Source organism: Ictidomys tridecemlineatus, chromosome 6 (assembly GCF_052094955.1).
Source record: "Ictidomys tridecemlineatus isolate mIctTri1 chromosome 6, mIctTri1.hap1, whole genome shotgun sequence".
In the NCBI taxonomy this organism is placed as follows: domain Eukaryota; kingdom Metazoa; phylum Chordata; class Mammalia; order Rodentia; family Sciuridae; genus Ictidomys; species Ictidomys tridecemlineatus.
Genome location: NC_135482.1, coordinates 183,506,043 through 183,524,243, shown reverse-complemented (window position 1 = coordinate 183,524,243; position 18,201 = coordinate 183,506,043). Strand labels below are relative to the sequence as shown.

At 35.3% G+C, this 18,201-nt stretch overlaps 1 protein-coding gene across 2 annotated transcripts in view; it reads right to left on the bottom strand.

The window, feature by feature from the left end:
• Window positions 1-1,456: 1,456 nt before the first annotated feature.
• Window positions 1,457-18,201, bottom strand: part of Gpc5 (glypican 5) — a 1,280,165-nt gene continuing 1,263,420 nt past the window's right edge. For both annotated transcript variants that reach the window (XM_078016202.1, XM_078016204.1), the window contains exon 8: window positions 1,457-5,448. In XM_078016202.1, the coding sequence (XP_077872328.1) occupies window positions 5,291-5,448 (158 nt within the window). In that variant the 3' untranslated portion in view covers window positions 1,457-5,290. The remainder of the gene's footprint in view (window positions 5,449-18,201) is intronic.

Sequence of the window (18,201 nt, the reverse complement as noted above, 5' to 3'; positions counted from 1 at the left end):
GTGTGAGACCCTGGGTTCCATGCCTAGCACTGACCATAAATATAACAATAAAAAACAAGACTTTCAAGCAGGATTAGGTGGCTGGGGTTTACAAATTTTCATAAGTAGAAAAGAATTCACAGTAAAATAATTGATTGAAGCTAATATCCTTGTATAGCTAATAAACTCCCACTATCTTTTGAAAATAAAATTCCAGTAAATAAGTCTTGTAGCAAGAATGAGGATAAGCAAAACACAAAACATAAGACAGACAGGCCTGCGTCCTCTCTACCCCTTCTTTATTCCAAAGCTTTTTTCTGTCTCCCCTCCAGAAACCCTGTTTTTGAATTTCCTTCTTGATGCTTTCTTTCCATATCAGAAATGTATTAATAGGTAAAATCTGTAACTAACATTTCTGGTTCCCATCCTGGGAACACATGGGGAAGAAACAAACAGGAATAACTAAGGCTCTTCATGGGCTTGGTGGGTTCCTAACAGGTGGCCCATTATCTGGTCCTCTGAGTAACTCTGCCAGTTAGATACCGTTATTTCAGTTTGTACAGATAGGAGAAGAGAAAGAAAATGCAACTACAGCAAACCAAGGTATGTGGGTGATTGCAAATACGGCTGGGGTAACAGAGGAGTGGGCATGTGGCATAGGAGAGCACATCCCATTCTTTGGATGTGGAACTCCAACCACAGCTCTGGAGTCGGGGTCTCTTTTGAAAACACCGCTGCTCATACCATTTGTCTGAAACTGACCTTTTGGCCTTCTTCCCATGCTGGCGACCCTAGCTGGGGAAAATCAGACCCTCATTCCTTCTAGCCTATTGTTTTTCAAAGGTGAGAATCAAAATTTAAGGAAGCTTCATGAAAATGGGGTCCTGATTAGAATAAGATGTATTCCATGCTTGTATGATTCTATCAAAATGAATTCTACTCTCACGTATAGATTAAAAAGAACCAACCAAATAAAAGAAAACTAAATTTATGAAAGTAGGTGTTCACTTACCAAATTACCACAGTCATTGATCCTGGAGTGCTCATCCTCTTTCTTCTCTCTCTAACCACTTTTGATTCCTACACAGCCATTGTTCTGTTTTGAATGCTGCATTCCTTTTTCCCTCACACTGCTTTTTGATAGAGCAAGAGCAAAACTTTACAGCTGTGAGATCTCCTCACTGACTTCTTGGTGAAGACGGTTCCAGTGTGCAAATTGGGAAGTCAGATGTGCGCAGATTTATCCACAGACCTTCACCCCCCACCCCACCCTCTGCCACGTAAGTTCTTGTTGTTGGTACTATGAGGATATTAATTAGATTGTGATGAATTATTCCTTTTCTGCATGTGGAAATTGAAAGGAGTTTGAAAAACTGCATTTGATTAGATCTCCATTTATAAAAATAGTCATATAATAGCCATTTAGTCACTGTGTAAACTTTGTAAAGTCAAAGAAAGCAGACTTTCAATCTGAGAATTAGGTTTCATCTACATTTTAATCAGACTTGACTTATAATACAACAATCTACGTTCAAAGAAAAACTTGATGAGACAAATTCATACCTAGCAACATTAAGAATTATTATTATTATTGAATTTTCATTCAACTCATGTCATTGTATTTGACTTCCAAGCTGGCAGTTTACAGAAATACTGACCTCACAGCCTGCTTCGTGAATTTCTCACAGAATAACAGAAGACTAGGTTGAATTCATTCACTAAAGGAGAAACATTTCTCATGGTACTTCGAGTGTTTTGGTGATAGAAACAATATTTTAAGTGACTGAAAGTAATTAGGAATAAATTGAGTCCTTTTCAAAAGATCATTATTATTAAGTACTTTGTAAAATACGAGTGTTTGGAAAAATAGCTTATTAACTTCTATGTTTTAGTGAGAAGAAAACACTGCAGACATTATTTCACCATAGAATGCTCTTGAATAATATAGGATTAAAAAGGCAAAACTGGGGTAGCCCACCACACCCTTTCCCTTCCTTCTTGTCTTCCTTCTTAATTTTTACGCTATCCACTGTGTCAGATTTGTGAAGAAATGTTTTGTACCCTTGGTGTATAGAAGACAAAAAGAAATTTCCTGATCCCATCATGGTTATAAAAGTTGTATTTTCTTCCTCATTTTTGGTAGCCAATTTATGTTGGGGGCTTATTTGTTCGAAGGGGGTTTGAGTATGTAGGAGAATAACAATTGGTACTAAAAATAAGTCAGTGTTTCCATTTTCCCTTTCTTTACGTTTTTTACAGTAACATGCAATTTGAATAATTATGCAATCGTAATTATACAATCAATTTGTTTTTAAACCACAGTTGGAGACAAATGAACTGAAATGATTTTTATGCTAACCTATGGTTCTTCTCTCTTGTTCACAAACTATCATGTCTTTGAGCCAGTAGTATAAATAGATTATTTACAAGCATTATGCACATCAATCTGATTCTACTATGATAACTTGTATGATACCAGAAAAAATCCATAGTCCTTAACCTCCATTCCCTCATTGGTAAATGGAAGGGACATGCAATTTGGAAGATTAAATGAGATTATCTATCAAGGCATTTATCATGGTGTCTATAAAAAGGAAGGACCAAGTTAATAAATTTTAATGTTAGCTCTGATTTTTTAACTGATTTGTCCCCAATATATGCAAAACACTGGACTAAGAGATTTTTGTTTTGTGTTTTTTGGTGCTGTGGATTGAATAGAGGGCCTCACTCATGTTACACGTGTGCTCTACCACCATGCTACATCCCCAATCTCTGGGACTAAGTTTTAGTGTTACTTAAACATATGTAAAAGTAACTCTGAATTCAAGAAAATGAATTTGTTTAAATTACTCCAGTATAGAATTTGATTATAAAGATGTGAGTGATACTTTAAATATATACATTCACTTAGATGCTGTTAAGTCATCATGGAACACTATTCTAATAGTTTTACCATTGTTCAAAACTTTCTTAGGTCTTATGGAGAACTCTGGATGAAAATTCAGAGTCATATTTTTCAAAAGTATCATTGTTTTTATTCAAATAAAAATTTACCTCTTCTTTGAGGGGTGAGAAAAGTCAAATGGGATTCTTCATCTTATTTGGAAGACTTGGTGAATTATAAATAGCTATATAAATACAAAATGTCATGGAACACAGTATTGAAGGATGATGAATGTATTCATTATGAATGTAAATGTTAAAATTGGGTATAATGAGGATCCCTGGCTACTTGGAAGCTGAGGTGGAAGGATCAAACATTTGAAGTCAACTTGGGCACCTTAGTGAGACATCTGCATTATATATATATATAAATTTATGCCTCAGGCTCTTAAAAGAAATTATGAAAACCTCCCAGAACTTAGAGCTCTTGCGGCATTTTCCTGACATGTTTAGTCTGCAGAGTGCATAGCTGGTAGACAGCATTCATTTGAGTATGTCACATTTGGTTGATAAAAAATACTCATTAATTCCCTGCATTTATCCTTTCCTGGCCATATCTAAAATTATCTTCAACCAACTAATTTTATCTAGATGTATCTTAGACTGCTAAATGATGCTCTTTTGTTTTTGTCTTTAAATTATATTCTCTTAATTTTGGGGTCAGAAATTTTGCTATGGCAAACCAACCAACCCTGAATGGGACTGGAATGTGGCAAATGAGTGACTTAGTACTACTCTTTCCCAAGACTGGTTTAAGGAAAGAGCTGACGTTGAAGTAAAGATTTCAAAAAAATAGGTTTAAGTTTATAGTTTGTAGAGTGTTGATGAGGTGACTGCACATGTTTCATATACCAAGTAGGTGGAGGAATAGATGTCACCGGATGGAACAGATGCCTAGGAAAATAGCCCAGAATTCAGCAGGTGGAACAATGTTCCCGGTGTGAGGCATGCTTGAACAGAAAAAGAATCCTGAATGGGCAGCTCCATTTAAATTCACCCTCAGGTCACTTGGTTGATTGAGAACCTGAGAGATAAGGTCCCATCACTTGTTGTTTCCTATTTGGAGAAATTGACTTTCCTTCACCAGTGTGTGCCGCCCAGGGCGTCCTCTTCATCTCTTTGTCAGATGTCATTTCAAGTTGATTTTTCTTTTTAACTTTAAAAGTTCAGCATGTCTCTTTTCTATTCTGTGACTGCATAATAATTATATTTTCTGGCTATGAATTTGGATGTGAAACTTCTTAATAAAAGCTGACTTATCTCTTCTTCCTGTGGTACTGATTTCCATGTGTCCCATCAATGTCCGCTGAGGCAATTTATCACAACTGGGAAATTAAGGATGGTGGATTAGCTGCTCAGCTAATCTGCACTTAAGGGAAGAGCTAAAGCACCACATGCCACATCTTCTGTCCCATTACCTGTCTGTATTCATCAGACACTTGGGAATGCATAGATACCAACTGATGGTCCAACATCAGCCCTTAAAAAGAAGTAGCAAAAGATATTTTGAAAAAATGAGAGGCTATATCATTTTTGCTGGAAGAAAGTGATCAATATTCTCTAATTTTTCCATCAAATAATTAGTAGCTTTATTGCAGATAGTCCTAGAGCAAGAGTGTACTTTGCAACATATCTAAATCCATTAGGCTATGAGAGAGGAGGGGACAGAGCCACAACATCAAAGATGCATTTTGAATTTAATGGGATACAAGTCAGGTGCTATGAAAATACTCAGCTTTAAGATTTGTCAGTGGCTAAATTACAGTGGATAAGACTTATCAAGCTTTGTCAGTGAAATTATGTAAACTATCCTTAGTCATCTACTCTATAACTTAAAGACTTTTAGTAATTTCCTTCTTTAGCTTGCAAAAATGAAAGAATCTCTTGACAGTGCATGCATAATACTAGCCATGGTGTGTTTTGATTGACTTAGTGTAATTCTAATTCCAGAGCTTTAAGAAACACATTGTGGTATTGTTTTGTCTGGCAAATACACCTTCAAATGAAAATGTTTTTTAATTTAGAAAGGAAGGGGTTTAGAATCCAGAAGAATAAAATCAGAGATACACTAAATCCTTCTTATTCAATGTCACTTCTGTGCTTGTCACATTTTCAGATTTAACATTTCAGAATTTAAGAAGGTTTACATTAGATTCAAGGAAGATGCATTTTAAAGAGTCTATCTGTCGTCTAAACATCGATGTTTAGGTAATAATTGTTAATATCCCAACTTGGCTTCCATGAAATGAGTGGGACAGCCCTTCTCATAAATATAACTGCTACATTAAAAACATCTTCTATTCCAGGTTTATGAAGAGAAGGGAGAAATCAAGACCCCAGTAAGGGATATCAAGGCAGAAGAGTTCTGTTACCACAGCCCCAGAAGTAGCATCAGTACACCCATCAGAATGAATGTCATAGGCTGGGTCCCTGCCACACATCCTGCTCCAGTGGCGTCCAGAGTACTGCTGCTGCCGGTGTGATGGATTTGCTTTACATCCGTGAAGTTCGTGCCATCCGGCATCCCTGCAGGGGCAAAGAAGAAAGCAAAGGGTGATGCATAACTCCTTGCTGTGAGAGTCTGGAGCAGCTCTTAAACCCAGAGTGTGGGCACCATAGCTTTTACTGGCACTCTGTGCTGGTCTAACTCCGAAAGAGAATGTGGTGGGCTGATTTCGGACCTACTGCACTGGGTGGCAATTCCAGAAATGCCATGAGAGCAAACCAAAATACTTTCTTGCATTTTAAAGCTTTTGGGGCATTTTTCTTATATCACGTAATAGTAAGAAAGCAAAACAGTAGTAGTAGTTAGTAGTAGTAGTAGTAGTAGTAGTAGTAGTAGTAACAATAATAATAAATATCCTGAGGTATAGTGTTATTGCTTGTCCCAGAGATGTACTACCTGTAAGTAACTGAAAAATTTTCTCATGAAAATAAAACCAAGTAAGAGAAAATACTTGGATAGGATTTTTTTAAAAGTAGAAGTTTCACTGACCATATTTGTATTAGAATAAATAGGGTCTACTAGACCCTAGTAGAATAATTGTCCATAGGATCTTTTGTAAATTTATTTTTATTTTTCATTAACAAATTACAACTGTATATATTTGTGGAATACAAAGTGATGCTATGATTTATCAATACAATGTGGAATAATTAAATCCAACTAATTAATATAGCCATGTTCCTGTTTTACAATGAAAACATTTGAAATTTACTTTTGTAGCAGTTTTGATATATACCTTATTATTAGCTATAGTTCCCAGTCTGTGCAATAGTTTCAAAAACTTTTTCTTCCTAACAGAAACTTCATTCCTTTTGACCAGCATCTCCCCATTCCTCTCTACTCAAAGCCCCTGGCAATCACCTTTCTATACTCTACTTTTATGAGTTTGACTGCTTTAGATTTCACACACAAGAGGGATCAGGCATAGAATCTTTATTGGAAATATATTAAAGAAAAATAAGAAAAAATGGTGAATTTATCCCTTTTATGCACATAGATGTGGAGATGGGGGCATAGACATCTGTCAATAGATCAAGAAAGTCATCAATAGGTAAATTGGAGACTGAGGTTAAGGATCAAGTGTTGGATTAAAAAAAAAGTCAGGTATAGTCATGGACCAAGATCCAGTCACATCCTCATCATTACTTCTGTGTGTTTCAAAACATCACAAGCTAAGGAAGAGACCAGCTCCTAATTTATTTGGGATGAAGTAATTGTCTTCTTAAGAAGTTTTCTATTATAATATTTAGGGGATAACTGATCTATCAATTATTATTTAGTGTCACCAGTGTGATTCTGAATTATCTCAATGTCATGCTACTATCTGTCCCAATTAACAGATTTAAATTCAGTGTTACTACAGCCACAAATATTAGCATCATAATTACAGTGAGGTTTAAAAAAAGCTTCATATAAGGAAAAGTCAATATTTATATAACTAGGTCAATACATACATATAATTCAGAATGGAAGCTCCACTGCATCCAGGGATGAGCACATTAAGACCAAGCAAAGCTCTACTGTAGTGACGTATTGATTTCACAGCCAGAGCTCTTGCATTATTATTCATTGTTTGGGTACTTGTTTTGCCCTTCTGTGTCATTAGGCAAGATGAATAAACTAGGGATTCCTTTTTTTTTTTTTTAATAGGGACTGGAGTGGAATGTGAATATATTAGTCATGGTTTTATACCTCTTGTTAAGCTAGAGCTTAACAAGGAGCTATGAGGAATCTAGGCAATTAAAAATACCTTGTTTTTTTCCAAGATAACTACATAAATTTGAGCTTTAAGGGATTTACTTTTCTTTTCTAAGCGTTGTGAGTTGGTATCTGGACAGGATTCATGAATAACTTTTTAAATATCTTCCTAAGCTATTCATTCGTGAACCAGGCATTGGGTCTAGCTTCTGGGGTTGCCATGGTGAACACAAATGTGCAGGCAGAGAGAATTCAATCTCCTGTCTGGAAGTCAGAGGATGCCAGGAGAGCAAGACTGCCTTCAACCAGATGCCACTTTAACACCAGAGGCAGAGATGTTCATAATAAATGTAACACTCCTAATGGATTGTGACCTTGTGTAAGAAGCGTCTGGAAAGAATTCAAGATCCCATTAAGAACCTGGCAATTATGGCTGCGGTAAAGGATCCAGTCACAATGGGTCTTGACATCTATGCAGAAATGTTAGTGTGCTGAAAAGGCCAGGTTGATGATAATTTGATACAATGATTGTTTTCTTAAAGAAATTTAATTAACTAAACTTATAAATTATACCAAACCTAGCTAAAGACTCATAAGAGAAAAACTAGTTTGGGAATTTATTATACTAATAGATTAAACAAAAAAAAAACAGTGATTTTTGAATAATCTTTTCTGCACATAATTGCAACACAAAAAAAGATGCCAAAAATTCATGTTTTTGCCCATGGAGGCTTATAGTCTTGTGGGGAAAAGATAGACAGTTGTGTTATTAAAAAAAAAAAATAAGTGTAACTTTAAATCTTTGGTACATGCCGGACGTGTGGTTCTATGAACTATGTGAAAGGAATGAAACCTGGTTATAACGTGAAGCCTCTGTGGAGGGAGGGTGAAGCATGTGGATTCATTTGGTAATATCTACTGAGTACTTGCTTTGGCACCAGGTACTGTTTTGAGCACTTCACAAATAGCAACTAGTTTAATTTTTACAACAGTCTCATGCAGCAGGCACTGTTTTCGCCCCTGTTTGTACAGAAGAGGAAACAGGTGCTGGAGGTTAGGCAATGTGTGGGCAGGGGAGGCCAGACAGCCAACCCAGAAGCCTCGACCCAAGGTATGTGATCAAGATCATTTGATGCACAGACTCCAAGCACCAACAAATCAATATTTAAGTTGTGAACAAAGACGATCAATCATATTACTACTTGTAAAGTGCATTAGGAGATGCTCTTCTTTACTTCCTTGTCATTTGGGATGGCTGATTACGTGCCAATTTTGCATATTAAGCAACTGGAAGCACTCAGAGATAGAATACACTGAGGGCAAGAGTCTGATAATGAATCAGAGTGGCTGGATGAATTGGAGAGGATTCCAGCTTCTTGTCACAAATATACTGGCTTTTTTTCCCTGAGGCAGGGGAATGACTTTTTCTCTCCACTACATATCTCTTGTTCATCTATCTTACAGATTATAAATTCTCTTAGTTTCACTAAGGAAAGAAGATTTTCTTTAAAGATAATTTTTTTTCTCTATTTTTAAGAAAATTGCTTGAGCTAGATTTTGTTGCTAATTTGCTCACTCTTTTACCAATTCCATTCACTTCTGGGTGTATCAGGTACTATACCAGAGGATGAATATACAGTGTGCACTATGCAATTTCTTCACACTTAGATGAGTCAAAAAAAAAAAAAGCACAACAAAAAGATACCAGGTGTCTTTTCTACCAATCTAATGGGAGTAAGCATAGGGCAGATTTAAATATTGGAAGCAGGACTAGAGAACAGTATTTGGTGTCAATGCTAAGCTAACCCTGAAGTCAGAATTATTTGTTTCCAGAAGTGATCTGTTTTCAAGGTAGCTATAGTCATGGCACATTAAAACACTTCTGTTCCATGCTATGCTTTTAATAAATGCTGCTGAATAGATAACTGAATAATCACTCTCATTCTCACAACACAGAATGAGTTTGGTAGAATTGTTCTCCACCATTCTAAGGATTAGAATAGGTGCAGATGGACTGATTTATTCAAGGTAACATGGCTGTTCTCAAACTAGTTTTGTGCCACTCAATGGTGGTACTCACTGGCCCAGCACCATGCTCTTGGTCACTGTACCATCAAAGATTTGAACTCACAGTCAATTTCTGTTTTTGCTGCAATCTGGTAGATGACATTAGCCATGAACTTTTAAGATGAGAGCATTAAAGAACCATTAAATGATTGCATTTTCAGTGAGAGAGGAGAGTTAGTCAAAATATCTTGCTAACTAGAAAATTAAATTAATATTTGAAAAACAAACTAAATATTTATCCCACAGTATTCCCTAAAGTAAGTGTTTGCAGAAACCAAAGTCTTACGTATAAAGCATGAAAAAGTAAACAAAATGTATACATTAGTATTTCTTAATTTTTTTTGGAGGGGGTGGAAACCTGTAGGTATTTTAGGCAAAAATATATAAATATTTAATAAAGAAAAGACCATCTATATAACACAAAACACAATAAAAAAAAAGTAAGAGGACAAATTGCAAAGTGGGGAAAATGTTGCGTTTATATTATGTGGAGGAACTACTCTTTAACATAGAGTTCTTATGATCCATGTGAAACACACACATGGTCTCATAGAACAGTAGTGAAGAAAATATGGGTAATTATGAGAAAAAATTGATTGTAAGAAAAAATGAGTTTTACTGGGAAGCAAATAAGTACAATCGTAAACACAATGAGGTAGCAATTATCTATTGCCCCATTGACAGAAGCAGGACAGAGAGGGGAGAATAATCAGTGTTGGAAAGGAAAGCCCTTCTTCAGGGAAATTTGCCAAAATACATCAAAAGTGTTTAAAATGCACATTTACCTAGACATAATAATTCTGTTTTTATGAAGCAATTCTGGGGGAATAATTAAAAAAATGTGCACATATTTATTCACAAAATGTTAAACAGTGCATTGTTAGTGAAAAATTATAAGCCATTAATTGTCCATTAGTAAGAAATTAGGTTAAGAATATTAGGTGCATCCATTTATTTAAAAATACCATCCAGCAGTAGATATTTATTGATAGAGAAAAATGTATTTTGGTAGAATTTGTAGATACACTTTCAAGAGCTTTAAGGTTCTTTTAACTCTAATTGACTATGGCTATGTTTCTTTGAGAGTAGAGACTCCCTCATTAATTTTTATATTGACCTAGTAAGCTTTTAGTAATAATTGGGTGAATGAATAAATTAGGAGCTTAATCCAGGGCAGAGAATTGTAAAATTATAAAAACATGTTTCTCCTACTCAGTTTCTTTTAACTTAAAGAGAAAGATTACATTACAGAAACTCAGAATGTGAAATGAAAGATTCAAATTAGATATGAACTTAAGACTTTTACATCAAATAAGAAGAGTGGTGATATAATGGCAAAGATCCCTTAGGAGGAAATTGACAATCCTTTTCTGGATACAGGTGCTGTGGATATACAGTCTTATACTAATCCAGTGGAATTAGTCCACTAAGATTCCACATCCTAGGAAGTATGATTAGAGAAGCCTGCACAATAATTTGGGTCATTTGAATCCAGGATATACCCTGAAAAAATGCTGAGTTTTTATTTTTTTTATTTTTTCTATAGGCTCTTCAATATAACCCTAAAACCAAAGTAGAGTGACTGCATGGTTATAGAAGCAAGCTCCCTGGCAATTCTGTAAACTTTTGGACATGTTTCATCATCACTAAAGGTTTTCTCTGTGACTTTCTATATGACACTTAAAAAGTCTGATTAACCACTGAGCCTTTCCTCATAGCAGCCTCTTTCATTTTCTGTAGGACACAGTGAGATTTAATGGCAGTGCTTTTGGTTCCTTTTAAAATTTTAGGGCAATCATTAGTTCTCCCTTTTAAAACATTTTTTAATTAGTGCATTATACATAATAGTTAGGTTCATTTTGACACAATCATACATGCATGAAATATAGATTGCCCCATTTCAGCCCCTAGGACACCCCTCTTTCCCCCTCTTTTTGTCCCCCACTTTTACCCTTGTTTCCTTTCCTTCACTTCACTGATCTTCCTTCTATTTACTTATTTATTTTTTTAAATTGGTGCTTTATAGACATACATACAAGTGAAACTCACCATGGTATATTTATATATGTACTTAGCATAATTTGGTCAATTTCATTAGTTTTCCTTTTTTTTTAGACAAACTATGTAAGAGTTAAAGGAGTAAACTCAATCGCTAATCACTTGAACAATAGTTTATAAAAAGTTATAGATTTGACTATAAACCAAAGCTTACTTTCAAATAGTATGCTTTATTGTGATATTGTAGCTCTGAGTAATGTAGAGAATCATTAGCATATGTTTATGACTGCATCAAATAAATTTTTGGTGGCTCTCCCCAAATCTATTAATAATAGATTTTTTTTTGTCTCTGGATAGAATTTGACATTCAGAGAATAATTTTTGGACCTGGTACCAGCTCCTGATGCTGTATTTTATTCCCTAATGATTATCCAGTTCTTTTTCGTAAGTTTGCTGTATTGATTTTTGAAGACTGTAGAAAAAAGAGCCAGAGACACATCTGATTTTGAAAGTACCATAATATTCTAAGACATTTTATAATAATACTACTATTAGGTATTTTAGAAATGTTTATTTTCAAAAATTTCTTCTAGAACCAGTTTTCAAAGAGAAAATATAAATGGTAATTTTTTTGCACATTTGGTAATTAAAGTATTAGAAGTATATCTATTAAATGTCCTACAGTTCTCAGTCATATACTTACTTAATTATAAGAATTTACAATCTTGGCTATAAGAATTTTTAATATTTCTGAGGATTATATTTTTAAAGTAAAAGGTTGATAAAATACTCCTAGTTATATTAACAAAATGTTGTATTTTGTTTACATTGGTGAGAATGTGGACTTAAAACTATTGTAAATTAAAATAGTAAAAAAAAATTGACATCCAGTCACATGCTAATGGTATTCTGTTGTCAAACACAAATATAAAATTTTCAAAGTCACCAGGGAAAAGATAGATTGCCTTTATAAGAATGAAACATTAATTTTAAAAAGCAATAATAGAAGCTAAAATAAGTAGATTAATTTACTCTAAATTCAAAAGAATACAAATGCCAACATTGAATTCTACTTAGAGTTAAATGATGTGTAAAAGATGAGGATATTTTCAACAAAGAATCAGTGTTTTAACCCCTCACAATCAATTCTAAAATAATTACTAAAGAAGACACTTAAAAATGCAAGAAACTGAGCTTGGAATGAAAGAGTGGTGTGGGAGCTGTGAGGAGATCAGAGTAATCAACAAACATCAAAGTAACTGTGAGCACTGGTTGAAAAAACCATGATTAAGTAGGGGGCTAAAGCAACGTGATTATGACACTTGAAAATAATTGTTAGAGAATTGCAACTGATTTGTATGGTTTGGAAGGAAGTGAGAAATCTTAATTAAACTTTTAAGTTTTGTCCAGACAATGATGTATTTTAATGAATGTTAAAAATCCAAGGCTAAACACTTAAAAATTGAATACGGAATACATACATTACTAATCCATGCAGGAACACAGGATTAACAAAATCTAACAGGAGTCAAGAAGGAACAAATAACCAAAGAAACAAATAAAATCTGTTTTAAGTAAGAGCATAAAAATCAAATGATAAAAGCTGTAAGCAAATAATTAAGTAATCTCTAAATGAAATGCGTTAAATTAGAATAGGAAATGCTTTGGTTTGTATTTAAAAAATTATCCAGCAACCCACCCAAATACAGAAAGGATGGGAAGCTTGGAAAAATAAACTCAAGGGAAATAGTAAGCAAGGGATAGCTGATATTGTTATATTAAAAAAAGAACGGGCTTACAGAATTAAGTTAATGAAAGTCATCACATAATAACTAGAGAAACTATTCAATGCAGTTTTGAGCCTAATGATCTTTAGCATATTCTCAAAATAAACACTCCCAGTCACTGTGGAGATTTTACCACCACTCAGTGATAGATTGCTCAAATGCATGAGAACTCCATTGCCTAGATGCCCTCTAGGTCACATTCCTCACATCTGCTTGCCTTCCTTTTACCTCCTTCACATAGGAGGGGGGCTGGCTGCTCTGACAGCTTATGAGGAACCCACCTGCTGAGCTCTTGGTTTTTCACCCCCTTCTAGATTTGCTTGCCCACAGAGAAGATATGATCTTCCCTGCTCTTTACCTTGTGGTGAACGGAGGCAAACTCTGTTCCTTTTAGGGAAATCTATAATTTTTTTAAGCTATACTTGTGATTTGATGATAATTCTTAGGTGAAACATTAGTCACCATAAACACATAGTCCCATTTCAGCTTTCAGTATAAAACAAGATATTTTCATTTTTATCTGCTGACACTTGTGCTTATATTTCAAGGGTTCTAACTTCAGAAGGAGGAAGGAATTCTACTTATTGCTCGTGCTCCAGATACAACTTTCACAAGTGTTATCTAGTGAACAAATATAAATAGATTGATAGAGCATCGCTGTGGTGAAGGACAGCAGACTCAGTACATCTGCACTCTTTTAAAGTGCACAGGAGATGTTTGCAAAGAAGACTGCATGTTAGCACTCAAAGCAAATATCAACAATTGACAAGTAATTTTCACACAAAGAATATGGAATTTTTTACTACAGCACAATAAAATTAAAAGCCCAAACTAATGGAGCAACATGCTCCCTACCGCCAATCTTATCTAAGGACATTAAAGACCTAAATAAATGCAGAAATGTATCAAGTTCATGGATGAGAAGACTCAAGTTTATGCAATATCCCTTTCACTGTATTCTGAAATTTCATCGTTAGGGAGTTACGAAAGTTATTAATTAATGTACCCTGCGCCCTCTTCCTGCCGGGGTCACTGCGCCTTGGCCCCTCCTGTCCATCTGCTTCTTACCTTTTGGCCATCCTACTTGAGCATCTCCTGGGCTTAGTCATGTATGCAGGAAGGAGAGAGATAAGGGGAAGAGAGCAGGAGAACAAAGGAAGCCTAGGACATATGAAAAAGGCAAAACACTCTCATTTTTGGGGACACCAGGATACCAACTATTTCACCTTCTCTCTCCCTGGAGAAGTCTATGTCACTCCTTTTGAAATAAACCCTGCTTAATATGCTTGAAAAAGAAATAAATTTCATTGTGATGTCCCTGGATGGGGGTCTGCTGGATTTTCCATGCTCAGCACTTTACATCTAGACATGCATGCCTGCCTGGGTGAGGAAATATTCTTCCTTCCTCTGTAGTGTCTGGAATTCCCATTATTTGAATGATGGATTTCTTGAAGGTCTTCTCTGATTTTTCTTCTCATTTCCATCATTTTCCTCTGCTTTCTGAAATTTTTCCTAAACTTAATTTTTTTAGTCCTTTTATTGACATTCTCATATATTTTAAATCATTAATCTTTTTCTTTATTGGGCTTATAAAGATGCTATAAAGTTTTTCTTTGCAGTTTTCTTCTTGCTACAGAGTCTCTGTTTTCTGCCTATGATATGACTTTGTCACTTGTATCAGGTAAGTAATAATCCCTGATTCTTGGTAGTGTGTTAATCTTTAGAGGGGAACAAAACACCTTGTTGGACTCTGAGTGTATGAATGGAACTCAGCCCTTGTTAGACAAGTGAAATTTGAGTTTGCTATTTGTTGGGGGAACCCATGGATGTCAGGATGGGATCAGGCTTCAAAATCAACTGCCTCTGAGATACTGTTAGCAATGGCCCTGCCAGTCCTGGTAGGGGGTAGGTTGGTTCCATATCAACATGTACTTTCCTGAACATGAGGGTTGAAGGAGAGAGGGTGTAAGAGACCAATTGGCCATTAACAGCTTCAGTATAGAAGGAACATGACACTTTCTCTTATTTTTTCTTTGTCTGAAGCTAAACTCCAGGGGTACGGATGTTTTCACAAATTTGTTTAATATAGCTTTGTCCCAGCATTCATTTCTAGGCTTGAAATAAGTTATTCGAAACCACTTGTACCCCATCAACTTATTTTTTTTTTTTTTAGTTGTGGATGGACACAATACTTTTATTTTATTTTTATGTGGTGCTGAGGATCAAACTCAGTACCTCATACATGCTAGGCAAGTGCTGTACCATTGAGCTACAACCCCAGGCCCCCATCAACTTTGACTTAACTTAAAATCTCCACTGTCCCTGCAGTTGTTTTGCAATATAGCTTGTTTTTCCCTAGTGCAGCTGACACCCAACGAAACACATCCAAAGCCATTAACCATGACAAAAGCTACAGGTCAAATGAGAGTCTTTTATCTTTTGAAGGTTCCACAGAGCAAATTGGAATGGTTCCTTGCTTTCCTCAATGCTGCAAAGGAGCTGGCTTTCCTTAGCATCCTGTGTTAGGTACCACTTCTCCATCTGCTTTCCAGCTTCCAAATGTTGTTAGTGCTATCTCCTCTTCTGTTTCCTCGGCATTCAGTAAATTTAGGTTTTTACATATTAAAAAAAAAATCTATACTATATTTTAGTGGGTTGTAGGAGGGAATAAAATTAAATGTGTCTGATCAATCCATCATCTTGATGGCAACGTTTCCAGAGTCCAGCCACAGAAGCTCTGTCTGACTCTCTGGGTATGTCTAGGCAGGTTTGGAATTCATCCAGTCTGCACAGGTGCAGTTCGTGTTAGTGGCCACTATGATGGACCAGTGACCCTGCTGCAGATGCTGATCATTTTTGATGATCATCCTTGATAAGACTATTTTCATCAAAAATATTCAGCAATGTTTCATTTTTAAGGGAACTTACTAGCAAATCATTCCTTATAACTATTAATAAACTGGGCAAAAAACCCAACTGCCTTACACAACACTATTGGATACATATTAGAGGACTGATGGTCTATCATTTTGCCTCTGTATTGCCTAATCCAGGGTGTGTTTGCTGTCTAATCTTGCAAAGCTCATCCTGTGCATCTGAAGAAGGCCTAATTACAGAGGTATGGGGATAATTAGAGAATTGGGCCCTTAAAACTTTTTTTAGGCTTTTCTACTGAATTCATAATACATATTTTTCAGATGCTGTACTGGATAGGGACTAAATGGACAATATTTTCACTTAGTGTTTGCTAAAAATTTTTTGCAGTAAGGAAAATGTGAACAAAGATAAGGAGACAACTTTTCTCCCAATGGAAGATGAAAATTAACTTAAGAAAAAAATTGCCTATTTTACTTTATTAAGTGAAGAATTTTAAATAGGCAATCCTTAGAGCGTGAAAATTGTCAAAATGTCTAAGAATGTTGTGCAAGAGAGATTGTGCAACTTACTATTTTATTAAGTGGAAATGAATTATCTTGGTTTGCATATCCTATCTCTTATGTATATCATAAATCAATATATTTAACTTAATATTTCAATTTCTAGAAATACTTATGCAAATTCTTTCTTAAGAATAAATTCCTTTTTTTCCCAGGGGGTATTTAAGCCAGATGGAGAGAAATAGTCATTGCCATCATCTCTAAGAAGAAGATGAACATTATTTCCACAAAACAGTACACATTAGGTCAAGCACTTAAGTCGGGGTGATGGCTCCCTGATTGCCCTTTGGTGTTTTCAATTGGAGGTTCATGTTCAGATGCACTGTGTAGCATCATTACACATATTATTTGCTGTACTCTGCATTGGCAAGGCATTATTAAACAGCAGATGCACGTGTGAGAAGAGAATACCCTCATACTGGAAGCAGGAGAATTAAATGGACATTGAAAATTATAAGATCACCTTGTCTTTTCCCATTCACAGCAAATTTGTGTTCCATTTCCTGGAATAAATAACATCTATATTCATGTTTTCTAATTTCCACAATTCTTTATTTGCCCAGTATCTGATCCCATGTGACATATGATAATACAATGCACACCAGTTTTCTGGTGTAGACCTAAACAATAGTCATGTCAGTTCTTTCTGTCTCTAACCCTATACATTTTCTAATTAGAAACACTGCTATGTTTTACCTTGGATGTAGATGCTTTCTTCTTTTCAACATCAGCTGGCTTAAAATTTTTTCACATATAAATATATGTTTTGTCACTTACATTTGGGTTCATATATTGATCTCATCCAAAGTTGTGATCATATTTACTTTTGTTTTCTATTTCTTGAAGCTATTCCAAGTATTCTCTATTTAGCAGATATTTTTTTGGGGGATCATAGAACTTAGTGGAAATAAGCTTTTTCTTTTCTTTTCTTTAGGTGCTGGGGATCTAACCCAGGGCCTTGACTATGCTAGGCAAGTGCTCTACCACTAAGCTACATACATCCCTGGTAGTGGAAATAACTATGATATGGAAATAAGTACTTAACTCTTCCTTTTTAATTTATTCAAAGAGAAGCTATATCAATTTCTGGAGTTCAAGCTGGAAGGTAATATAATATAGTAGAAACAAGCTGGGGTCTAGTCCCAGAAACCTTAGGAAATTCTTAGTCACTGGAACTCAGTTTCTTCTATAAAATTTTCATGATTATAATAGGACTTTCTCTCAGGATAGATGTGAAAATTACACAAAATCATGAATCTGAAAACATACCATTTAATAATTTGACATAAGTCAGAAATATAGTTATTATTTGAATATTAGAGGGCAAGACAGGCAAAGTGAGTTGACAAGCATAGTCCCACTGGCAGTGAAGAGTGTGGCATCCTCTCTCTACCTATTTTGCTCCCAGTCAGAATCCAGCCCTGGACTCATTGCCATAGCACTAACTACCTGCACCATTAATAAGAACCAGTCAGATGTCACACAGTGTAAACAGAAATCCAATAAGTTAGAATCATCTTGGTCATCAAAGAACTGTTACTACAAAGACAATCCAATTGCTTATATCTGAAAGTGCTTAAATTTCAAAGTCCAGCAAAGATGATTCTTAAGGGTAAGATAAACCCCCAATAGTTGGTCCTTGATACATGTTGAATAAGTAAATTTCTATAAGACTCAAGCTCAGTACACTATAGCTAAACACAGAACAAACAAACAAAAAACCCCACACACAAACCTTAATATAGTACATGGGTTCTTTGTATTTTCCTATAATGCTCTCCTGTTC